Source organism: Bombus affinis, chromosome 13 (assembly GCF_024516045.1).
Source record: "Bombus affinis isolate iyBomAffi1 chromosome 13, iyBomAffi1.2, whole genome shotgun sequence".
Lineage (NCBI taxonomy): Eukaryota > Metazoa > Arthropoda > Insecta > Hymenoptera > Apidae > Bombus > Bombus affinis.
The window spans coordinates 8,618,542-8,637,757 of record NC_066356.1 but is presented as its reverse complement, the minus strand read 5'-3'; the positions used below and the strand labels follow the sequence as shown (position 1 = coordinate 8,637,757).

Sequence of the window (19,216 nt, the reverse complement as noted above, 5' to 3'; positions counted from 1 at the left end):
CCAAGAGAAATGTCAGCCTCGAGAACGGTCGAATTGCACCGCGTGCCACGGCTACCATCGGTTCACCCTCGTCTCGTCCCCGTTCGATGCTTAAGCATTCTGCGAAGGACAGTCGCGTTTAATGAAGGAAAATTGAAAATGCGCAGGAACGCGCGGCCCGTGGCATTGTTGACCAACGCCAGGGGGAATGTGCCGGATGAAATTATCACGAATATTACGTGACCATCGACAGCCTGTTTAAACATCGACGGGCGAAATCATCGGTTCCGGATGCAACGCGGCGCACGTGATCCAACGTCGGCTTATGAATCGAATCGCGTTGACGCACGTGCAATGGATAAATGCCGTGCTATTTAGGAGCAAATGGCTCGTAGAATCGGACAGGCGGATCAAAAGGTAGAGAAAACTTGTGAAATCGATAGATACAAGTTGGAGCAAACGACGGGTATGTTTGAATGTTTCGGACAGAGGGATAAAATGTCGCGAGAAATTGAGTGGAAGAATCGAAGAAGAATATTTCGGCTAGGATAAACATTTCTTGTGATAATGCTGTTGTAGGCATTAAACGATTGGAGAGCGATGTATATTTTCTATTGCTGTTATTTATTTAATAGTGGAGAATTTAAAGTAGGAAATTAAGTGGACTACCAAAGAACTATCAAAAATGAGAAAAATCTTTGTAATATCGCTTTCACTAATATCAACGACCCGGATATCGAAAATATGAAAAATTTTCCATATTTACAAGTGTTATTTTATTTGTTTAACGTGTAGCTCGGAATTTAAAGCGAGCGCGTACGGTTTAAAGGGAACATGTATGATATAACGCGCGTTAAATTTTGCAGTTTCCCAAAGCGAAACAACCGCGTATTTTGTAATACGAGGCAAGATTAAAACTCTGGTTCCATGGTGTCAAAGAAGTGATTTAGCCCATCCCGTTAACATATAAATTCATCCGTTTCATTTTCATTTTCTCGTACAGCCTCCGCTACTACCGTTCCTCAGGTAATAAATTCGTAGCATAATAATTCGACTAAAGTGCTAGCAATTACGAAAACTCGCGTAAGAATTGATTATCTAAGAGAGCAGCGAATAAAAGCTGTTTTACTATTATTTGTTAATTAATAGCGTGGCTTAAAGCGTCCTTCGTCTGTCATTAAATATTTGTCACGTATGATGCTGATTCGATGTATAAACGTGACAATGTTTATAAATGTCTTTGCATTCGATTATCCGACTTTCAATTCATTTATCATATCAGAAAATCTCGTTAATTTCCGCACGAGATAACTTCATCGAAATGTTTAACAAACATATTCGTAGAAATAATTAGAACGTTAACACAACGATATTTGCAGTTTTCTTTTACTAGTGAATCAATATCGCTTCGTTCTGTGATTCTGATTGATCGATAGTAATTACTGGCTAATAGTGAGCGGTGTTGGAAGTGGCAGCTTCGCGTACAGTAGTTTAACCATGATTAATACTCCTTTTCACTATACCGTCCGCAATCAGACTAGCAACAAAGCATAGCTCGACCACAAAGATTAATCGTCGATCATTTTTTGGTGCTTTTATATTTGTTAGGAAATCAAGGCAAAAATCAATCAATGGCAATCGCGAGAGAGAATTTTTTCCATTTTTGACGTTGCACGATCATCGTAACAATCAGTATTCTGGTCTTCTATCTGGTCTATCTATCTCCTGTCTAATATTCCGATGCAACGATGGAATTTTTTAATTCTAAACGTTTAAAAGTTTCGAATTTGAAACTTTGAAATTTTCAAATTTCCAAACTTTGAAACTTTTGAGCTTTTGAAGTTTTGGATCTTAGGAAAACTATAGAAGCATAGAATTTTTAGATCTTTAAGTTTTCAAATCTTTCAGTAGCCGAAGATTCTCGAATTTCACAACTGTACGATATTAAAATAATCAAATTCCGCAAATTGTATTCATTAATTCTCGGTTTGTGGCAACGGTAGCGAGGATTCACGATCATTTTCAGTGGGTTTGCACTTCCGGTGACTCAGGGCTATCCGGGAATGTATCACGACACGATCAAAGGAATTTTCAAACGGAATCGTTTTAGAAGGCCGTACAATCTAACCGCGCGATTAGGCGGCGTGAAACCCTACGAGAAAACAAGTACGAATCGTGGATAGACTAGGGACAAACGAGACGCGTGGGTTCTTTTTACGAATCTCATTCGCTGTGGCGAGTTTATCGGCCGAACTAGAAATAGATCTTGCCGAGTTCGCATCGGAGACAGGCTCGCAGGGCTGGGCCCTTTGCCAAGGATGTCACTTAGCCGCGAGAACTACTTTGCTATCCGTTTGTTCCAAAATACTGACCGCCTCGGCTCTCTTATCTTTTCGAGTCGCTAAACTGATCACGGTCCTCGATTTCTTCTGTTCCATGAGCATAGATATACATCCGTTTTCAAGAACCGGGGACAAATGCTTGCGATCGTTTTCAAGATAAAGTTCGTGGAGTAAGTGATAAGTGAAAGTGTTAATCGAGAGTTTCTGAAAATGATACAGCTATATGCGAATTCTGAAAGTTTATCAGATTACGTAAAAGTTGTGTCAATCGTTACGGGGTGTTCCACAATTTACAAGTAAAAAGGACGAACTTAAATTGGAGAAGATTTAGAAGGGATGCTTATCGATGAGATTGTAGAATATTTCTGACGAATCGATTCTTAAGTCTTCCGCTATAATGTAAACTAGAAAAGAAATTAAATCTGAAAAAAGTGTTAAACGAATACTTTTGGGTTAAAAACTATTTGCTTTACGCAGAGAAAGTAACAGTGAAAAATTATGAATTTTTATGAAAGGACGCAATCATCGTGAATGTTGAAAGCATGCCAAAATCGAACGTGAAACATCGATTCTCAATCGTTCATCTACGATTTAAGAATTAATGTCAATGTAAAAAAGTTTCAAAGGAATATCATTGTGCAGATATCTTAAAATTTCCTTTCAATCTTCCCTATTGAAGTTATGGCGCGAAGCATAAATACGATTTTCCCAAAAGAATGTTCTTAAGGAACGCTATCTTAATTTCTAGCGAAATTTCTATAAAATCGGAGAGCAGAAACTGGCACCGTGTACCAATTCTATCGTAACAAACGACATTTCACGTTTACATAGCCACTCGGTCGGTTATAAATATACGGAATTGGAACTTACTGCGAGTTTTGTTTCCGCCACGACAATACGAGGATTTAGAGTTGCGGTAAACGCCATATGACGCATGTTAAATTATCCAATCTGACAACTATAAATCAATGTTTCGTATTTATGGATAGAAAAGCAGCGTTATTCTTATCTCCATGGGGTCGCCTTTAATGTCCCTCCACGTTACATTATTTATTATTAAATCGATTATTATTTATCGCCCTTTTAAACGTGTTACTTCCTTTTAACAAATTAATACATTTCAATCGAGATATATTACTTGAAGTATCGCAACAATTTATCGTTGAATGTTCTTTTTATGCAGTCTATCATGTGCGTAATGATCCATGAAAATATTTGAATATTTATCACGATAATCTTTTATGAATTTCATTAAAAAAAATTTACAACTTCATATCTCGTAAACGAATAAGTTGTTTACGAAAAAGAATCATAACGTGTAATTTCTCTAGAAAGCATTTTTTCCTTTATAAAACGCATACCTTACGAGGTGAACAAGTTATGTGAATCATTCTGTACAATTGTAATATCCATGACTCACCACAGTACACAATACAAAATCTAATGAATTGCTATACATTTTAGAATTCCTTTGAAATTTTACCAATACCAGTCACGATACTTTATATCTCAGGAAACTCGTAACAAAATTCCAGAATATCTCATACAAACCACACAAAGCATTCAGAAAGAGTGAAGGTTAAGTAATCCATTCCGACACTTTCACGAATCGCTATGCATCAGCGAAAGTTGACGAAGAACTGGAAAAGACGCGCAGCTTTCTTCGGTAGCGATACGTAACAAGCTAACAAAGCAAACTTCCAAGAGAATCCAGGATCGCCCCCGTTGATCGTCTGTTAATTCGTGGCTGCATTCAACAGAACGGATTACAGTTTGCATATGGCCGATCCACTGCATCGATACACTCCGCGATGATTCTCGATTTATCTCACTGAACCGTCCTTGAACGATAAAGCCGAGTCGGCCGATTCGTCTTATAGCCGAAAACCCGAAAATACGATGTAGTCACGCTAGCCCACAAGCAAATGTTGTGACAAGCTGGAGCGACCTTGTCGTCGCGTTAAAGTTAAATCCGCTCACGCGGTTCGATTTAAACATCCTATATATAAACATAGAACTGGCCCGTGATCCGTCTGTGACCCAGGTCGAACAGGTTTTCTCTTCGGCCACAACAGAGCGCGGAGGATAAGAAAGAGGAAAGCGAAAAAAGGCGGAAGAGCGCCTCCAACCTGTCGATATTGTGCTAGAACCAGGGAAGTTGAATTACAACGTCGTTGCAGCAAGGTTGACGTGTTTGTAGTCCCAGGCTAATTTTGAGAGTGTGTATATCTCAACATGATCCCTGCGAGATTTTTATTTAAAGCTTTCTTCGCGTTTCCCAACCTGGTTTCGATCTTTCGGTGCTCAAAAGTGTTTTAATGAAAATTGCGTTTGCAAAATAAGGTCGAAGCGTGTGAGAAGGACGAAAGTTTGGGAACGAACCCTTGTAACGTTAATTTACTAATTAATAATGTTAGTAGGGTGTACGTAAACGTTTATGCAAGTTGTTTACAAACGCATCAACCACTGTTTTCGTTTATTAATGACTCGTCGTCGGTACAGCTTACAGGTTGAATTTTATAATTGTAGCAATTCTAAAGTCTGATTAAAATGTATATTAATGCCGGTAACTAATAACGTTAGTTTAATTATGTAAAACGTCCTTATTCCCAATTCGTTATAAATCTTTTCGTTACGTTGAATTTACATCGAGCTTTATGATTTTATAACGTTTCGCCAAAATGTTACAAATGCTACAAGCTGGTAACTTGTCAAATTTCACCAATAATTTTACCTCACTCGTATGAAACGACTGTCTCCTTAACTTGTTGTAAATCTTTTCAAGCTGAAATATGTCTCAATGGTTTTTGCGGCGAGAAACAAGGTCGAAGGAAGCTTGTAAGAGCGATGGGGCCTTAAATATACGATTTGCTACAGAACAAATATCGCACGACCAAGCGGAAAATCTGCGTCGATATTTTGTTTACGTTAGCCAGGGCGCGCGTAACGCATGGGTATACACCGCTTGGAAATCAGGAAAGTGGAACGAGTCATTGAATTATGAGATTGGAATCGTCGTCGAGGAGGTGAATGAGGATTTGGTAACTTTCCTCCCGCGCTGCTTTCTTCATTGCTCTCGCGGCCCTCCTGGCGACGTTAGTCATCGTTTCTGCACGGTTTCTTTAAACCGATGTCCACCGGGGATTCCGGTGAAGTATGCAGCAGGCCTTCCGTGCCAAGAACGCACTTGCGCCTCGTGTCGCCGAAGAAAATAGAAGTTCCGCGAAAGAACGACAATCTAAGATTTTGCGGTCCGTAACTCAACGCATTGGAATATTTCGAGGGACTGCGTCATGGTGGATGAAACCGACAGCTACTCTCGAAACCATCAATCTTATTAGGGGCATCGGATGAAGAGATCTGCCAAGTCTAAAAATGATCGCGTTTGATTCCTTGAGGGGTAGGTTATCAAAATTTATCTATTCAATGTTATCGTATAGGTATACAAATATCGATTATAAGATTAACGGGGAAAAAAGACAGATTGCATGTACACATGAAAACTAAGAAAACTAACTAAGAAATTCTTATATTGAAATGTGCAAGGAAATACTATAAAAAGAAGGAATATCTACGTTTGATAAGCAACAACACAGTGCTACGTTGCATGTTTTTCAAGTATCAGGAATCAACGTTGGGCCAGTACAACGTTTCATTTGCAATCTCTTTCTCGGATAATTTAAATCGCGAACTCTTGTGTGCGTTTCCTAACATCGTAGTTGTTAAAAAGAATTTCAAATAATTTATTTTCTAAATTATAGAAATTTTGCAATTTGTTGCAAGCTTCTATAAAGTATCTATTATCCTGAAACAATTTTCATGCCTCGATAAAACAATATCTAAATCACTATACCTATGTTTAACGATAATATTGCATTTATCAATTTTTACGAGTTATTTCGCTGCTCGCAGTAGTCGTTTAAAAGTTTAACCAGCGTGGCTGATGAATATTTCGAGTCGGAAGAAAATTAGATTGGTATCTCGTTTCTAGGATAACACGCGGATTATACACGGAAGATAGATTTCCATACCTTGAAAATCGGATTAGATTTTAGTGGAAATTATTGAATTCTCAGGCTCCTCGATACTGGGCCATAATCGAATGAAGGTCTCTGGGAAATTTCAAGCTCGATCATGGTTTATTTTCATCGCGTGGATTCGCGCTATCGAATTCGAAGGTATTATTCTTCGATGGCAAATTCTCGCATTAAGAAAAGCAATCATATCGGCGATTGTTGAATGATATCCTGTATGAAATCACGGTCTACGTTTAATTTTGGTTAAAACGACGCAATTAAACGACTATTTGAACGCGACGTTGCAGATACACCGACGAGTGAGTCGTGAAAATGAAGGGAGATATCTTCAAAGAACCCGCGAATCGACTGCACAGCATCGAGCAAATGAAAAACAATAAACCGCACAGCTGGACGCTCAAAGAACTCCCTAGGGGCGAAAATTGCGCGTCGCTTGCACCAGCCGTGGTAATTATTTCCATAAGCGTTCTAGAAAGGCTTGCACTGAAAATACAAGACACCGACTGACTAAACTGGCATCTCCTTCTTCTCCTTCCTTTTAGCTTCTTTAAATCGGAAGAATAATATGAAAGCTGTCTTAAGATCCCCATAAGCCTAAGAAAAGCAGGAGACATCTTAAGAAAATCTTTATGAGGCTACGAAAGGATCAGTGGAATTTAACGTAAATACAATTCAGGAAATCGTTAAGATCGTTACCGTAAGCGTGCTAAAAAGACTTGTACAAGAAGTTACGAAACAATAATTGGTTATAGCTATACCTGTTTCTTTTTTCTCTTTACTAAATTACGGGGATAATATGGAAGATATTTTAAGAAGATTTTCATAAGACTGCAAAATCATTCGGTAAACCGTTAAAATTATTTTCACAGACATTGGAGAATCGCTTGAACTGAAAATTGCAAGACACATCAATTAGTCAAACCAAGCTCTTCTCTTTGTTTTCGTAATCGAAAAGATAATACGAAAGGCGTTTTAAGACAAAGCTCGCAAGGCTATTAATAGAATGCGCCATTGAGCAAGTGTTAACGATCTGTCGCGAAAAACTAACCCAGACGACGCGAATATTCCAAGAGCTATAAACAATTTTCCGAGTAATGTAGGAATGTCCGAAACGATCCCCTTCCAGCGAAATATCACACGTATTTATAACACTAATTTGAATGGTGCCTAGGCCAGTACTCAATTTCGAAAGATATTTCAGCGACACATGTGGTCTACGTTAAATCACAGATGCCACGCGTAGTAGACGCGTGTTTTGCACGCGACACGAACGAATTAAGATTTCCGCGAAAATTGCAGACCATTCGATTCGTGTTCGATTCATGTACGATTCGATCAACATCGACGATGAAAAATAACCTCTTCAGATATATGGCATCGCATCAATTTCTAGGAATCGTCTCGCGAACGAATCGGAACGTGTTACAGATCGAAAATTCGCGAATCGTGTCGACGAGAAGAAACATCGCAATGCTAATGATCTCTGCTTTCCTTCCCACGAAACATCCTGAGAAACAAATAATCCATCCATCACGTAGTAATACGTCATTATTTGGTTCTCATGAAGAGCCAAGAACTCGTCCAAGAATCTCATATGTTTTAACGCTTTCCATAGATAACTTTTATGTGTATATTCTACGTGTCGTATAAAACATTTTGAAATTTCATTGCCACTTTAACGAGACACGACTATTACCATCATATTGGCAATATTTGGGACCAGTCGGAAGAACTTAGTACGCAAATGGGTTAACTGGGAACAATGTTCGAGTTTATTTTCACTTATTTCACGAGTATCGGGTCGCCTTGCAATTGCAAATGGAATTGTTCGTGGCGTTCGAACCGTGTGTCGAGGGATTCGTTCCCAAGCAAATGACAATCAACTCAACTCAAAAAGGTATCGAGGTTGAGACGATGACTTTTCTATTAGGAAAACTACGCTAGGCAATCCTTATGCGCATACATATATAATTCACGTGACTGAAAATAGCTTTCGTGCGTATTTTGAGTTCAAGTTTGTGAATGATTAATACACTCGTGCCTCCTAATATGATATTACTATAATATGGCTATATTATTGTCAATTGTTATATATTATGCATCATATATCATTATTTATTATTATACATTATTCTATATATTATCTATTAATGAATTATCTATCATTAAAGAATCGAGAGATGCAATAACAGTTATTCGATTTCTTTATGACATTTTATGTTCCATTTCCAATATATTTGATGCATGTTCACATGCTCTGCGTCGCTAATTATGAAAACCATATTAAATTAGAACTCCGTACCACCAAGCATGAAAATTATTTATCTAAATATCAATACAATAATTAGTATGAATTTACGAGAAAATACTTTCGACATTTAACTAAAATTGATGAAATTTTCTTGAACATTTGTTGGGCCCGCTTTCTGATTCGCCTTCGTTTTATTTTCGACGATGGCTTCTTACGTTCTGATTACGGGATCCTCCGTGATGTCGTGAAACTTCCGGTTTGCCGCCCTAACTCGCTAAGAAAGAATTTTAAGTGATCCGTCTTATGAAAATATTTACTCGGAAACCACGAGCTTAATTAGCCCCAAGATGTACTAGAGCGTGCCTTTGTTTGCATAGGCGACTGAGTAAGGGTATGGATTTCGTTAAAAGTTAACGAGACCCAGCCAAAAAGGATCGACCGTGAGGGTATACGAAAAATGCAAAGGTTGCTACTTTGTTCCTTAATTATTTTTAGGTCCTTCTTCTTTATACTTTCCACATTTTTTTAAGTATTACGAAAACATTCTTCTTGCTACATGAAACGGCTCTGATAATTGGGAAATAAGTAAAGAAAATACACTTTAAAAATTCAATGATCAAATACGCTTGGAAGATTGAAAATATTAAAATTGATTAATTTAGATGTTCCTCTTTTTCACATTGCGATTTCATCACGATCGTGATTAATTAACTAACTTTAAAGGTTGCCTTTACCCCCTATAAACTTTATATTTACCGAAAGAAGGAACAGTTTCGTTATTGGCATCGCTTAAACTATACTTCCACAGTTTCAAGTGTTTCTCAATTTTCAAGTTGCCTAAATTCCATTGTCAAACACCTGTATTAATCTCTGTCTAATGATTTCCGTATCTATCAATACCAGAGTACGCGTGGAAACGCAGCCAATCGAATCTAAGCACAATCGTCTCTGCTCCAATTTAGATTTCACCCCTCATACATAATCTAGCCCAACCTGGCGCCCCTACGTTCCTTCATCCACGCCCTAACGCTTGAGAATTGGATCGTTCTAAAACTCGAAGGTATTCTTGCGACGAAATTAAAAGTGCATACGATTGCAACGGTAAATTGAAGCTAAGTAACGAATCGTGTATTCGGCTGGTGCATTTCACACAAGAATTTTCACACAAGAAGCGTTACACGAACACAGTTGCCGGCAACGACATATTCGCTGATAAGGCGCTCGATGACGTGAAATTATTCATAATCGCGGCCCCGACAGCAAATCGTGAATAATGCATTCGACGCAATGGTAATTATAGCAATCGGTTGGATTGGCAACCGACTTGATGAACCCGTGCATTAACGTCCATAGCATCCGCGATGCCTTCCCTTCGTCCATCGCAGTGAAAAAAAGCTGAGGGTTCGTGGAGAACCACGGAGAATTTTAAATATCCATCCTGGCAACAGCCCAAAGTTTCTGCACGAATTTATCGCGCGGCAGCACACGTATTCTCGTTATTATGTACAGGTATGGCGCTCGTAAACGACAGGAAAGAGCAGCGAAAAAATAAAAAGAAGAGGAAAGAAACACGGAAACGCGTGCATTCTGTTGTTGACTAGCCGGAATTTCCGCTATCTTCTTCATGGAGGTTCGAATTGTTTGTCGTGAAAGACTAAAACGCCGATTCAACGCGACTCCAATGTTTAAATTGTGTTTATAAGAAGTAGATTTGATATTCAGAAGCGTAGGTGTTTATTAATGCGAATGTTAGTCGACTAGGAATTGGTGGCTGTCTTCAAGACTAATTATTACAGCAGCAAAAATACAAAGTTCTTTTTTAAGATTCAAAATTTTTTGGGTACTGTTTAATTAACAAATTCTTGAAACTTTCCTTTCATTCTCATTTGCATCCAAACGAAAACAGTATTTGTTCGATAGTTTTAATTATATAATAGATGTTTGTAACAAAAACGCTACAAACTTTTCGAACAACCTTGTATTTAACTTCAAATGTCAAATAACAGGACAAGTTTGGTAGATGCGATTAATTGATAACACATTCTTCGTCTGTAATGTATTTAACTTCAAATGTCAAATAACAGGACAAGTTTGGTAGATGCGATTAATTGATAACACATTCTTCGTCTGTAATCTCCGTATTAATTTAAACATTTGCCAGAACGAACGTAAAATCGATTTCAAAGAAAAGGAAATAAGAGAACTACTTTCGTCCGCAAGGTTATTTCATCACGCGACCAAGTGCTGGAATTCACCAAAAATTTAGTTTGAAAGTTCGAGTCGACGTTTGGCGCCAAAGTGGTAAGAATTTCGTGGAAATCTGACTCAGCTTGTCGACATTAGCTGGCGTTTCCCTCTCGCGATTAACGGAGTCGAAAAGCGGATTATCACGAGGAAAAGCCAACAAGCGTACAAATTCATAAATTCCAATGGAATCGGTGATTCATCGAGCAGGCGACGTACCATGGTCGAATAGATTCAGACCTTGAAAAGCTCTCTGACCTACTTTTCCCTTCGCTCCTCCCCAAAAATTCAGAGAGGGAGAAAAAAAACACGTTTTTATGTCACATAGCTTGGACAGTTCTTTTTGAGATCATAGATCATATCTAGTCAGGATTGGAGGGGTTGTTGCAACAAGCTTGTGCGTTCACTTTACTGTTGTTTTATAGACCATTCAGTATCTCATACTTGTATAATTTTCTTTCTCTTCTTCATTTTTTACAAGCGAATCTCTTTTGTTGATAAATAAATAAACAAGGAGAAACTCCACTTTTCAATGATTTCAATAAACCAAGAGAACACTAACCGATACAAAATCATATCACTATTCAGAAATGTGCTATAAATATGTAGTCAAAGTTTTATAGTAATAAATTTCTTCTCCTTCGAATATGAAACTTCCAACCTTTCTTTTAGCAAATATAATATGACTTTAATAGTTATACCTTTGATTTCTATATAACTTTGTCAACTATATGTATATACTTTGTTTCTTATATATCTACCTTACGTGTTATTTCCACTTCTAGCTATTTTATGTTTGCTACTTTATGTCTTTCCAGCCATAAAGTGACATTACAATAAAGAAAGCAACAAAAATGTAATTATCGCTTCCAATGATCTTTACGTGCTTATTTCATTCGGCAATTTAGGCTCGTTGTTTAAGACAGCTCCAATAAACACGGCTCATAAAATTCATACTCCGTTTCCGTATAAATAAAATGATGTTTGTGGTTGCGATACATATAAAGCTTCCTCCCCTTCTCCGTTTTTCTCGTGACAATTTTGTCAACCGTTGGATCGTCATTATAGGGTAAAGAAAATAAAATGATTTCAAGATAAGGATGAAATTTATAAGCAAGAACGACGGTATCGGCATTCCACCCTAAAGTACAATTTAAACCCAGCCACAGCCCTAATTGTCGGCTTTTAATAGTTTCATACACGAAAACGAACCGTGCCAGGTTCCTAGTGTCACATTTTCGACCTAATCGTACACGCGTGTACAGAATCCAGGGTGTGCTTGACAAACAGCCTGACCTTGACATGGATAAACAACTGAACATGATTGATGACACGATTATTCGTAATAGTAATTTACCGAATTAAGTATATCTGTGAATATCGGTATATCATTTGTTGACAATGAACGTGTTTTAATGGGATCTCGTGACCGTTTGAACTTTCTGCTTTCCGTGAAACCATGAGGTTTTATTATTGAACGATATATTATCTTAAACTTACACAGGGATTAGATGGAAATTCCTATTACGGAGTGAAATATTTCCTGACAAAAATTAGAGGCTTAGAAGAAGAATGATGAAGAAGAACAAACGATAAAACCTTTAATTTAGGAAAACCGTGATTAGAGTTACAAAAGACTTTACATTTTGTTAAATAATACGTGGTTCGTTTCTTTGCATGGTTATCTGTCATGTAACTCTACTTTTTCAGAAAACTATTCTTTTAACAACAAGCTAAAGTTTGTTCAAGTAGTGATTAAACCGTTAATATAATATTTATACGACTATTCAATTTTTTATTATTGCAAAAATTGAGTAAAAATAAAAAGAAATAATTATTATAATTATACTGAATATTCTAACTAGCATCCGATATCTCGTTCAAAAACGAAACTTTCCTAACAAATTAATTTTAGTATGTTGAATTAGAAACAGTTATCCTAAACATATTTAAATATTTAGCTAAAATTCATGACAAGCGATTCTCTCCTAATCTCGTCATATGTAATACAGAATATATTCATCATCAATAGAACTTTGAATTTTTCCAACAACCTAATATTTTCAAAGTTAGGAGATATTAACGCGTGGAGAAGAAAAATCCGTAGGTGGATCGTTATTGGTCTAAGGAAGTCCTGTGCGTTATAGATGCTTCATCGATCGCGCAGTCATCGTGGTTAGGAATTATTTAACGTTTTCAAGGGCTACTACTCTACGATCTGTCGGTGTTTGCGTGTAAGATATATATTGTCCTCCGTTGTCGTATTCGATTACGATACAAGAAGACAGTTGAAGAGTATCGAAAAGATGGCTTGTTGGTGAATAAGGAGCGCGGAGATAGGGTGAAAGGAGGAAAAATGAGCGAAACGCGGTTGGATGTACATACTATAGAGAGGACGTCAGATTAGAAGCCAAGGCTTGACGGGCAGCAATGCCACTGGGACAAAAGCCCACCCTGAAGGGGCTGGCATACATATTTTTTATTATATAAATTGGCGTTACAGAGGTTTCCCAAGAATTTATCGCGTTAATGCCTATTACCGCCCGCCCTTCCGTACGACAGCCGCTGCTTTTGTTAACAAGCGATGATACCACGACCTCATCGACTTACTTTGCTATCTGAATTCTTATCAAATCTCCTCGGTAAAGATGGGGAACGAACGTGATATAAAAAAGGCAACGGTAGAAAGAGATAAAAACGGTGGATGTTTAGGTAAATAAATTCATATTTTGTAAAATAGAATTAAAATATCTAAGCAGAGATTTGTTTCACTTACTGAACCTTATAACGAGTATTATACTTTCAATATTTCCTATATAGCGATTCTAAAAAGTATTTGCACGTATCCCACTTTTCTAATAAAATGTAGGTGAAATTTTCTTACGGTTATATGTTTCCATAAAAATATGTAGAAAAAAGATACAAATTAAGCGTATTGAATTTTTTCAGAATTAAATAAATGGATTTTTATTTATTTCGCACTTTTTGACAGAAGGAAGAAAATATTTTGCTGAAAGCCGCATCGTTCGGCGCAAGCCTGCCAGATCCTTTGTGCAAAGGATTAAAGACTCTTTCGAGCACTTAATCCGCACAAGCTCAGCTATGAAAGCACGTTTAGTGTTCGGTCGTATATCAACGACCGATCGTGAAGAAAATTACTTATACCTTCCACGTTACTGACGCGAAATTCAACGGTATGTTTTAAAGGAAAACAACTAGAAGATAATTCATTTTATATGCGTGTTAGGAAGACTAAAAGATATTAAACAATAAAACAGGCAGTGACTGATCATAAAGTGTAATCAGTATAAAATTATCGGCATTAAAGTACAATCAAGATAATTGTGTATATCGTCTGCGATACTAAAATGGGATTTATTAATATTAATAGGCTAGAACTCCATATTGCATTCTAAATAAAATTTAATAGAACTTTTCAAGGAGAAAACGAACAGACGAACAATTTATTCTGCATTAAACTTTAGGAAGCCATTATCTTATGATAAGGTGAAGTTTATAAAGATCTCTAGATAAAATTCTGGAATTCTAATAAAGACTTCTGAGACAGCTAATCTTTCAGCAAGGTAGTACGAGTAAACAACGAGAAGACGAAAGAAAATACGCGCTCTAGTTCGTTTTACCGCGATCAATCGCACATCTGAAAAACCTGTCGGTTTCCTCTAGCTTTGCCTTCCCTTGCAAGGACTTTAGGCATACCTCGAGTGATATTGCCAGTGACATGCATTGTCCTAGTGTGAAACAGAACTACCCCTTTCCTCCATTTAACCGATTCCATCCCCTATTCTATCCCCTTCCATAAAACCTCGCCTTCCGCCGAGATGTTTTAAATAATATTGAAAACGGAGTTCTGGCTCGATGCCTACTCGTTCCATATCAGGTGGAACAGTTCTAAAAACTTCGATTATATCTAGCCAGCTAGAACGACAACCCTCGAGCTGTTAACTTTATTTTAATCTTCCCCGAGAAGGGAAGTTGCGCGCCTCTTAAAAAACTTTCATTAAACTTTATACGACCACGAATATTACGAAGGAGAAGCGTACTTATTCAAGGCAAATGTTGGAAATTGATCTTTATTTTTTTATCACGCTCGTTATTCCAACATCCTCGTTTTAGTTTCTTTTTTTTTCCTCTCTTTCGATCTGATCGATACGACGAATGATAATGAAAACAAATGACAAACCGTGAAATTGGTTATCTAATTTTAATGAAAATTTTCCACTGTGCAATTGCTCGGTATCGACGTCTAACCGAGATATAAATGGCACGTGATAAATTATTCGAGGCTTATGATTTTGTATAATTGCGTCCCTGCTAAAATTCGCGATAAAGAATAAGCGATTGTATTTTCAACGTCAACGAAGACAGAACTTCAGATATCTCAATTAAAATGAATGAAATTGCTTCAAAAATAATAAAAAAATAATACTGCTTTGGAATATAATATAAAATTAATCACGAGTCGAAATAGTGTTTCTAATTTATCGAAATATGTCGATCGACGAATGTAAATATTTTCCAATCTTTCATGTCGAATTGCAGAAATTATTACAGGAAATACAAATTACTTCAAAAGAATTCATTAACATTGATTGATTCGAGTGTTTTTGTCTCGTATGATGTTACCCAGGCTCACCGTGAGTATCGAACTTCCTGATGATAGTTTCGATGATCGTTGTCCTGGGCGCCACGTGACCTCGTCTAACAGGCATCGCAGGAATATTCCCAGGTACCTGGGCCGACGAGACGTTTGGCGTTCGATCGAAGGCTCGTTAAGCCTGCTTTTAATAATTAACGTGTAACACTACAGCACTGAAAAAACACTCGCAGCATGCGTACAAGCACGGTAGAAAAAAGCACAGCACGAGTTGAGCATAATGATCGTCGATGACAAAGAGAAGCACCAGCTAATATCGGCGATGTTCGTCACAATTCGTTCCCAGTGTGTAAACCCTGTTTTGTTTCCCCTAAAGAACGATTAGAGAAAAGAATGAGAAGAAAACGAAGGAGAAGATTCGTTGCTAGTCGGACGACGAATTGATGTTCTTTTCTTTTTTTTTCTTTTTTTTTTTTTTTTGTTTCTAGACTCCTTTACGTAGATACAAAAAATGAGAGGAGATAGTGAACGAAGAAAAGTGGCCACAAAGTATAATGTCAGTTGCACTTAACAGTAACGCGTGTGCCTTTGCCTTTTACTTCGAGGAACACCCCTCTATTACGTTAAATTACTTTTGCGTCTTCCGCGAGAGTATCGTTGTTTCTTGGTGTTGTTGTTGTACAAAATTCGCATACGAAGCTGCGTGGACAGAGTCGATACGTTCGCCTTACGAGAAGGCTGGATGTCTTCGTTTGACTTCCTTTTTGGACCCAATACTCGTCTACCTAGATGTATCTAAAGATCGAAACAGGCTGTAGCAAGTGACATATGGTTCATCCTCTCAGTTGATCCAAGGACACAAGAGAAGGTCGAGCCTAAATGTCGTCTCGACGTGCGTGACACGAGGTTCCGCTGTATATACCTCTGATGTCTGCCCTGGCTCAAGACGTACAATCCACGCGAGAGAACATCTATTTATAGTTGATATAGCACGCGCCACACGAATGGTGTTCCCACGAATTCCAGAACAGGGCACCAGAAATCTGGAAAACGTCGTGTTAATGATCTAAGACGATTTCGTTCTGCGTTTGTGCACGAAAATTCCCTCTTTTTCTTCACCGATGATCCACGTTTTCCCTTGGTTCCTCGAATCGCGCTAATTTTCCCTAATTAATTTTCTTTTCTAAACTTTTCTTCGTTTCTCCTTTGTTGTTTCGTTTAGCTAATTTAGAATTGCTTTCTAAGACAGCCAAAGGACAACGTGTCGCGAGTACCTCGACACTCGGTTGTCTCTGAAGAAATCGGAAAACTGTCTGAGCAACGTTGACCCGTACGATCGCACCTTCTCGGCGGCAGATTCTCCGTTGAAAATTCGGAGAAGCTTCGACCTCGTCGGCTCGAAGTCAAACTTCTCTACATCCGGAGGAATGAACAGTAGACGTCTCGAAGAAGCGCATTGTGCGGACATTTCCACAAAGTGTTGTTGAGTGGGTATCTCGGGAAATGTTCTCTGGGTGTGCTGTGCGTCTCCACGACGATAGACGTCGATCCCACGAGTTCAGTGGTAGAACGCCATTGACGAATGCTCGAATTCCACGAACGCTGACACCTGTTCCACGATGGTTGCGGAAACGCGAAGCGGGTGAAACGAAAGAATCGCGGATATCATGGCTGTACGTGTATATGTATGTCTAGGAAAGAAGCGAAAGGAGCGAGGATTAATCGTAAAGAGAAGGGGAAACGAACCGTCGAAATGACAACGAGAAAGGCACGTGGTGGATTTGTAGTTGCGTTTAATACGAAAATGCCAAAGCGCGGGTCTCGACTTTGATTCACTACGATCGTTGCTCGCGATTACACGTTGCAACGTAGTACACTCCCCTAAATCGAATAACTTGGTTCGTGGGGGTCAGGCGGTTGTGCATTTCAGCTCGAACTCAGGGACAGTTATTTTTATACTTCTTCTTCATTCTCCGCAACAATAAACAGGCGGATCGTACGAGTGCCTCTTACGATTTCTCCCGATATTTCTCGAAATACTCATCGGCTCTTGTAACCTGTTGGCGACGGCCACTGACACTACCCACCGAAACCACTATTTGTTTCATCGATTCTCTCTAATGTACTCCTTTTGTTCGTACAAGGCAACTCGCATGTTTTCAATAATTTACACAGAACGTATAAAATCCAACGAATGTACAAAACGAATGTCTGTGTTCGAACAACTACATTCTTCTCCTGGCCACCACGCCTTGCAGGTCCAAAATCGAAGCTCCTGCGTCACTGTGCTCTCAGCGTACTCCGATGTATTCTAACTAAAGGAACGTTCCAAACGAGAGTAACTTCCCTTCGACAACCGGCACCGTATCCACGGGCTTGTATCGCTAAACACTGTTGCTTTCCCGCGTGCTCCCACCTTTTGAGTCGGTGCGTCTACCGGCGAAGAGGCATCTCGAGGCCGCGTGCCGAGCAAAACGCCGGAAGGAGAACGAAACAAGAGTAAAAGCTTCCCTCACGGAAGGATTTTCCGCAGTTTCGTTAGTCGCCGTCGTTCGGTCGGAACTGAAAACACGAGGAGGCACGACGGGCCGACGTCTCTCTCGGCGACGGCGACGACGACGACGACGAAGACGACGCCGGCGACGATGGTACGTTAGGGGGGTCGTACGCGGCGCCTGCGTCGTTGGGCTGTCCCCACCAACGTCACTCACCACCCGATTACACCGCCCTATCATATCCCCTCGCCGAGCTAGTGATAATATTGATAAGGTCCTGCGTCTCTTTCTCCACCGTATTGTCCCCGTTCTGTTGGAATCCGGTCAGATGTACACTCAGGAAGGGATGTCACTGGATAATGTGGATTCTTCCAAAAGAACGGGTCAAATTGTTTCTTTGGTTATTGCGCTAGTTACGTAGCACTTGAGAAACTTATGAACGTTATTATTAAATGAAAACAGAGTTCTACTTCTATCTATACATTCATAAATCCCTAAGTTTTGTCTTTGGATTGTTTCATTTAAAAATTGAGAAAAGCAATTAAGAAAAGTACGGTTTTTGTGTGTATAGTAGTTTTTCTAAGAGATTCTGTATGTTAAACCCTAGTAATTACGCCCAAATATCACGCTAAAGAAAAAGATTATACAAGAACACTCGTAATACTTACAGAAGCACCATTTTTATATTTATATTATATTATACGTTATATTGTACAGCGATTTCTCTAAGTCATCTTGCATACTAAATCTTAATAATTACTCATAAATAATATACTAAAAGAAGGATTATAAAATTACGAAAGCAATATTTTTATGTTTGTAATAATGTTTCTGAAACAACCTGTATCTTCCTAATCCTAATAATTACTCCCATATATTATGCTAACGAAAAATTTAATTTTTATTCGTATATATTATATCGTGTAGCATTTCAATAATCATTTGTATACATAGTTTTTAGATTCAGTAATAGTCTCTCATTTAAACATTTCTAGATATACGTTTGTCGTGACCATTTTATTGTCCATTTTATGTACATATCTTAGTTCGTGCGCTTTACCGGTCGATATAACTACACACATTGTCTCTTTCTGTTTAACCATCAGCAAGCTTTGATGCAGCTCACATTCAAACACGAGGTTAATTATAGATCGTTCTGAACCATCGCGTTGTAACAAACTAATACATAGTTGTAACTTAAATATCTCAACGAGAAACACTTACCTTTTCATATCATGATGACAATTCTGGAT

General features: G+C 38.3%; 1 protein-coding gene across 11 annotated transcripts in view; it reads right to left on the bottom strand.

Annotated features, from left to right (window-relative positions):
* LOC126923488 (potassium voltage-gated channel subfamily H member 6) overlaps positions 1-18,091 on the bottom strand; it is a 143,378-nt gene extending 125,287 nt beyond the window's left edge. For 6 of the 11 annotated variants that reach the window (XM_050736972.1, XM_050736973.1, XM_050736974.1 and 3 more), the window contains exon 1: positions 15,508-18,090. In XM_050736972.1, coding sequence (XP_050592929.1) covers positions 15,508-15,583 — 76 coding nt within the window. In that variant the 5' untranslated portion in view covers positions 15,584-18,090. Of the gene's footprint in view, positions 1-15,507 lie in introns of all 11 variants that reach the window. The other 5 variants (XM_050736967.1, XM_050736968.1, XM_050736976.1 and 2 more) reach the window with 1 other exon arrangement.
* Between the last annotated feature and the right edge of the window lie 1,125 nt (positions 18,092-19,216).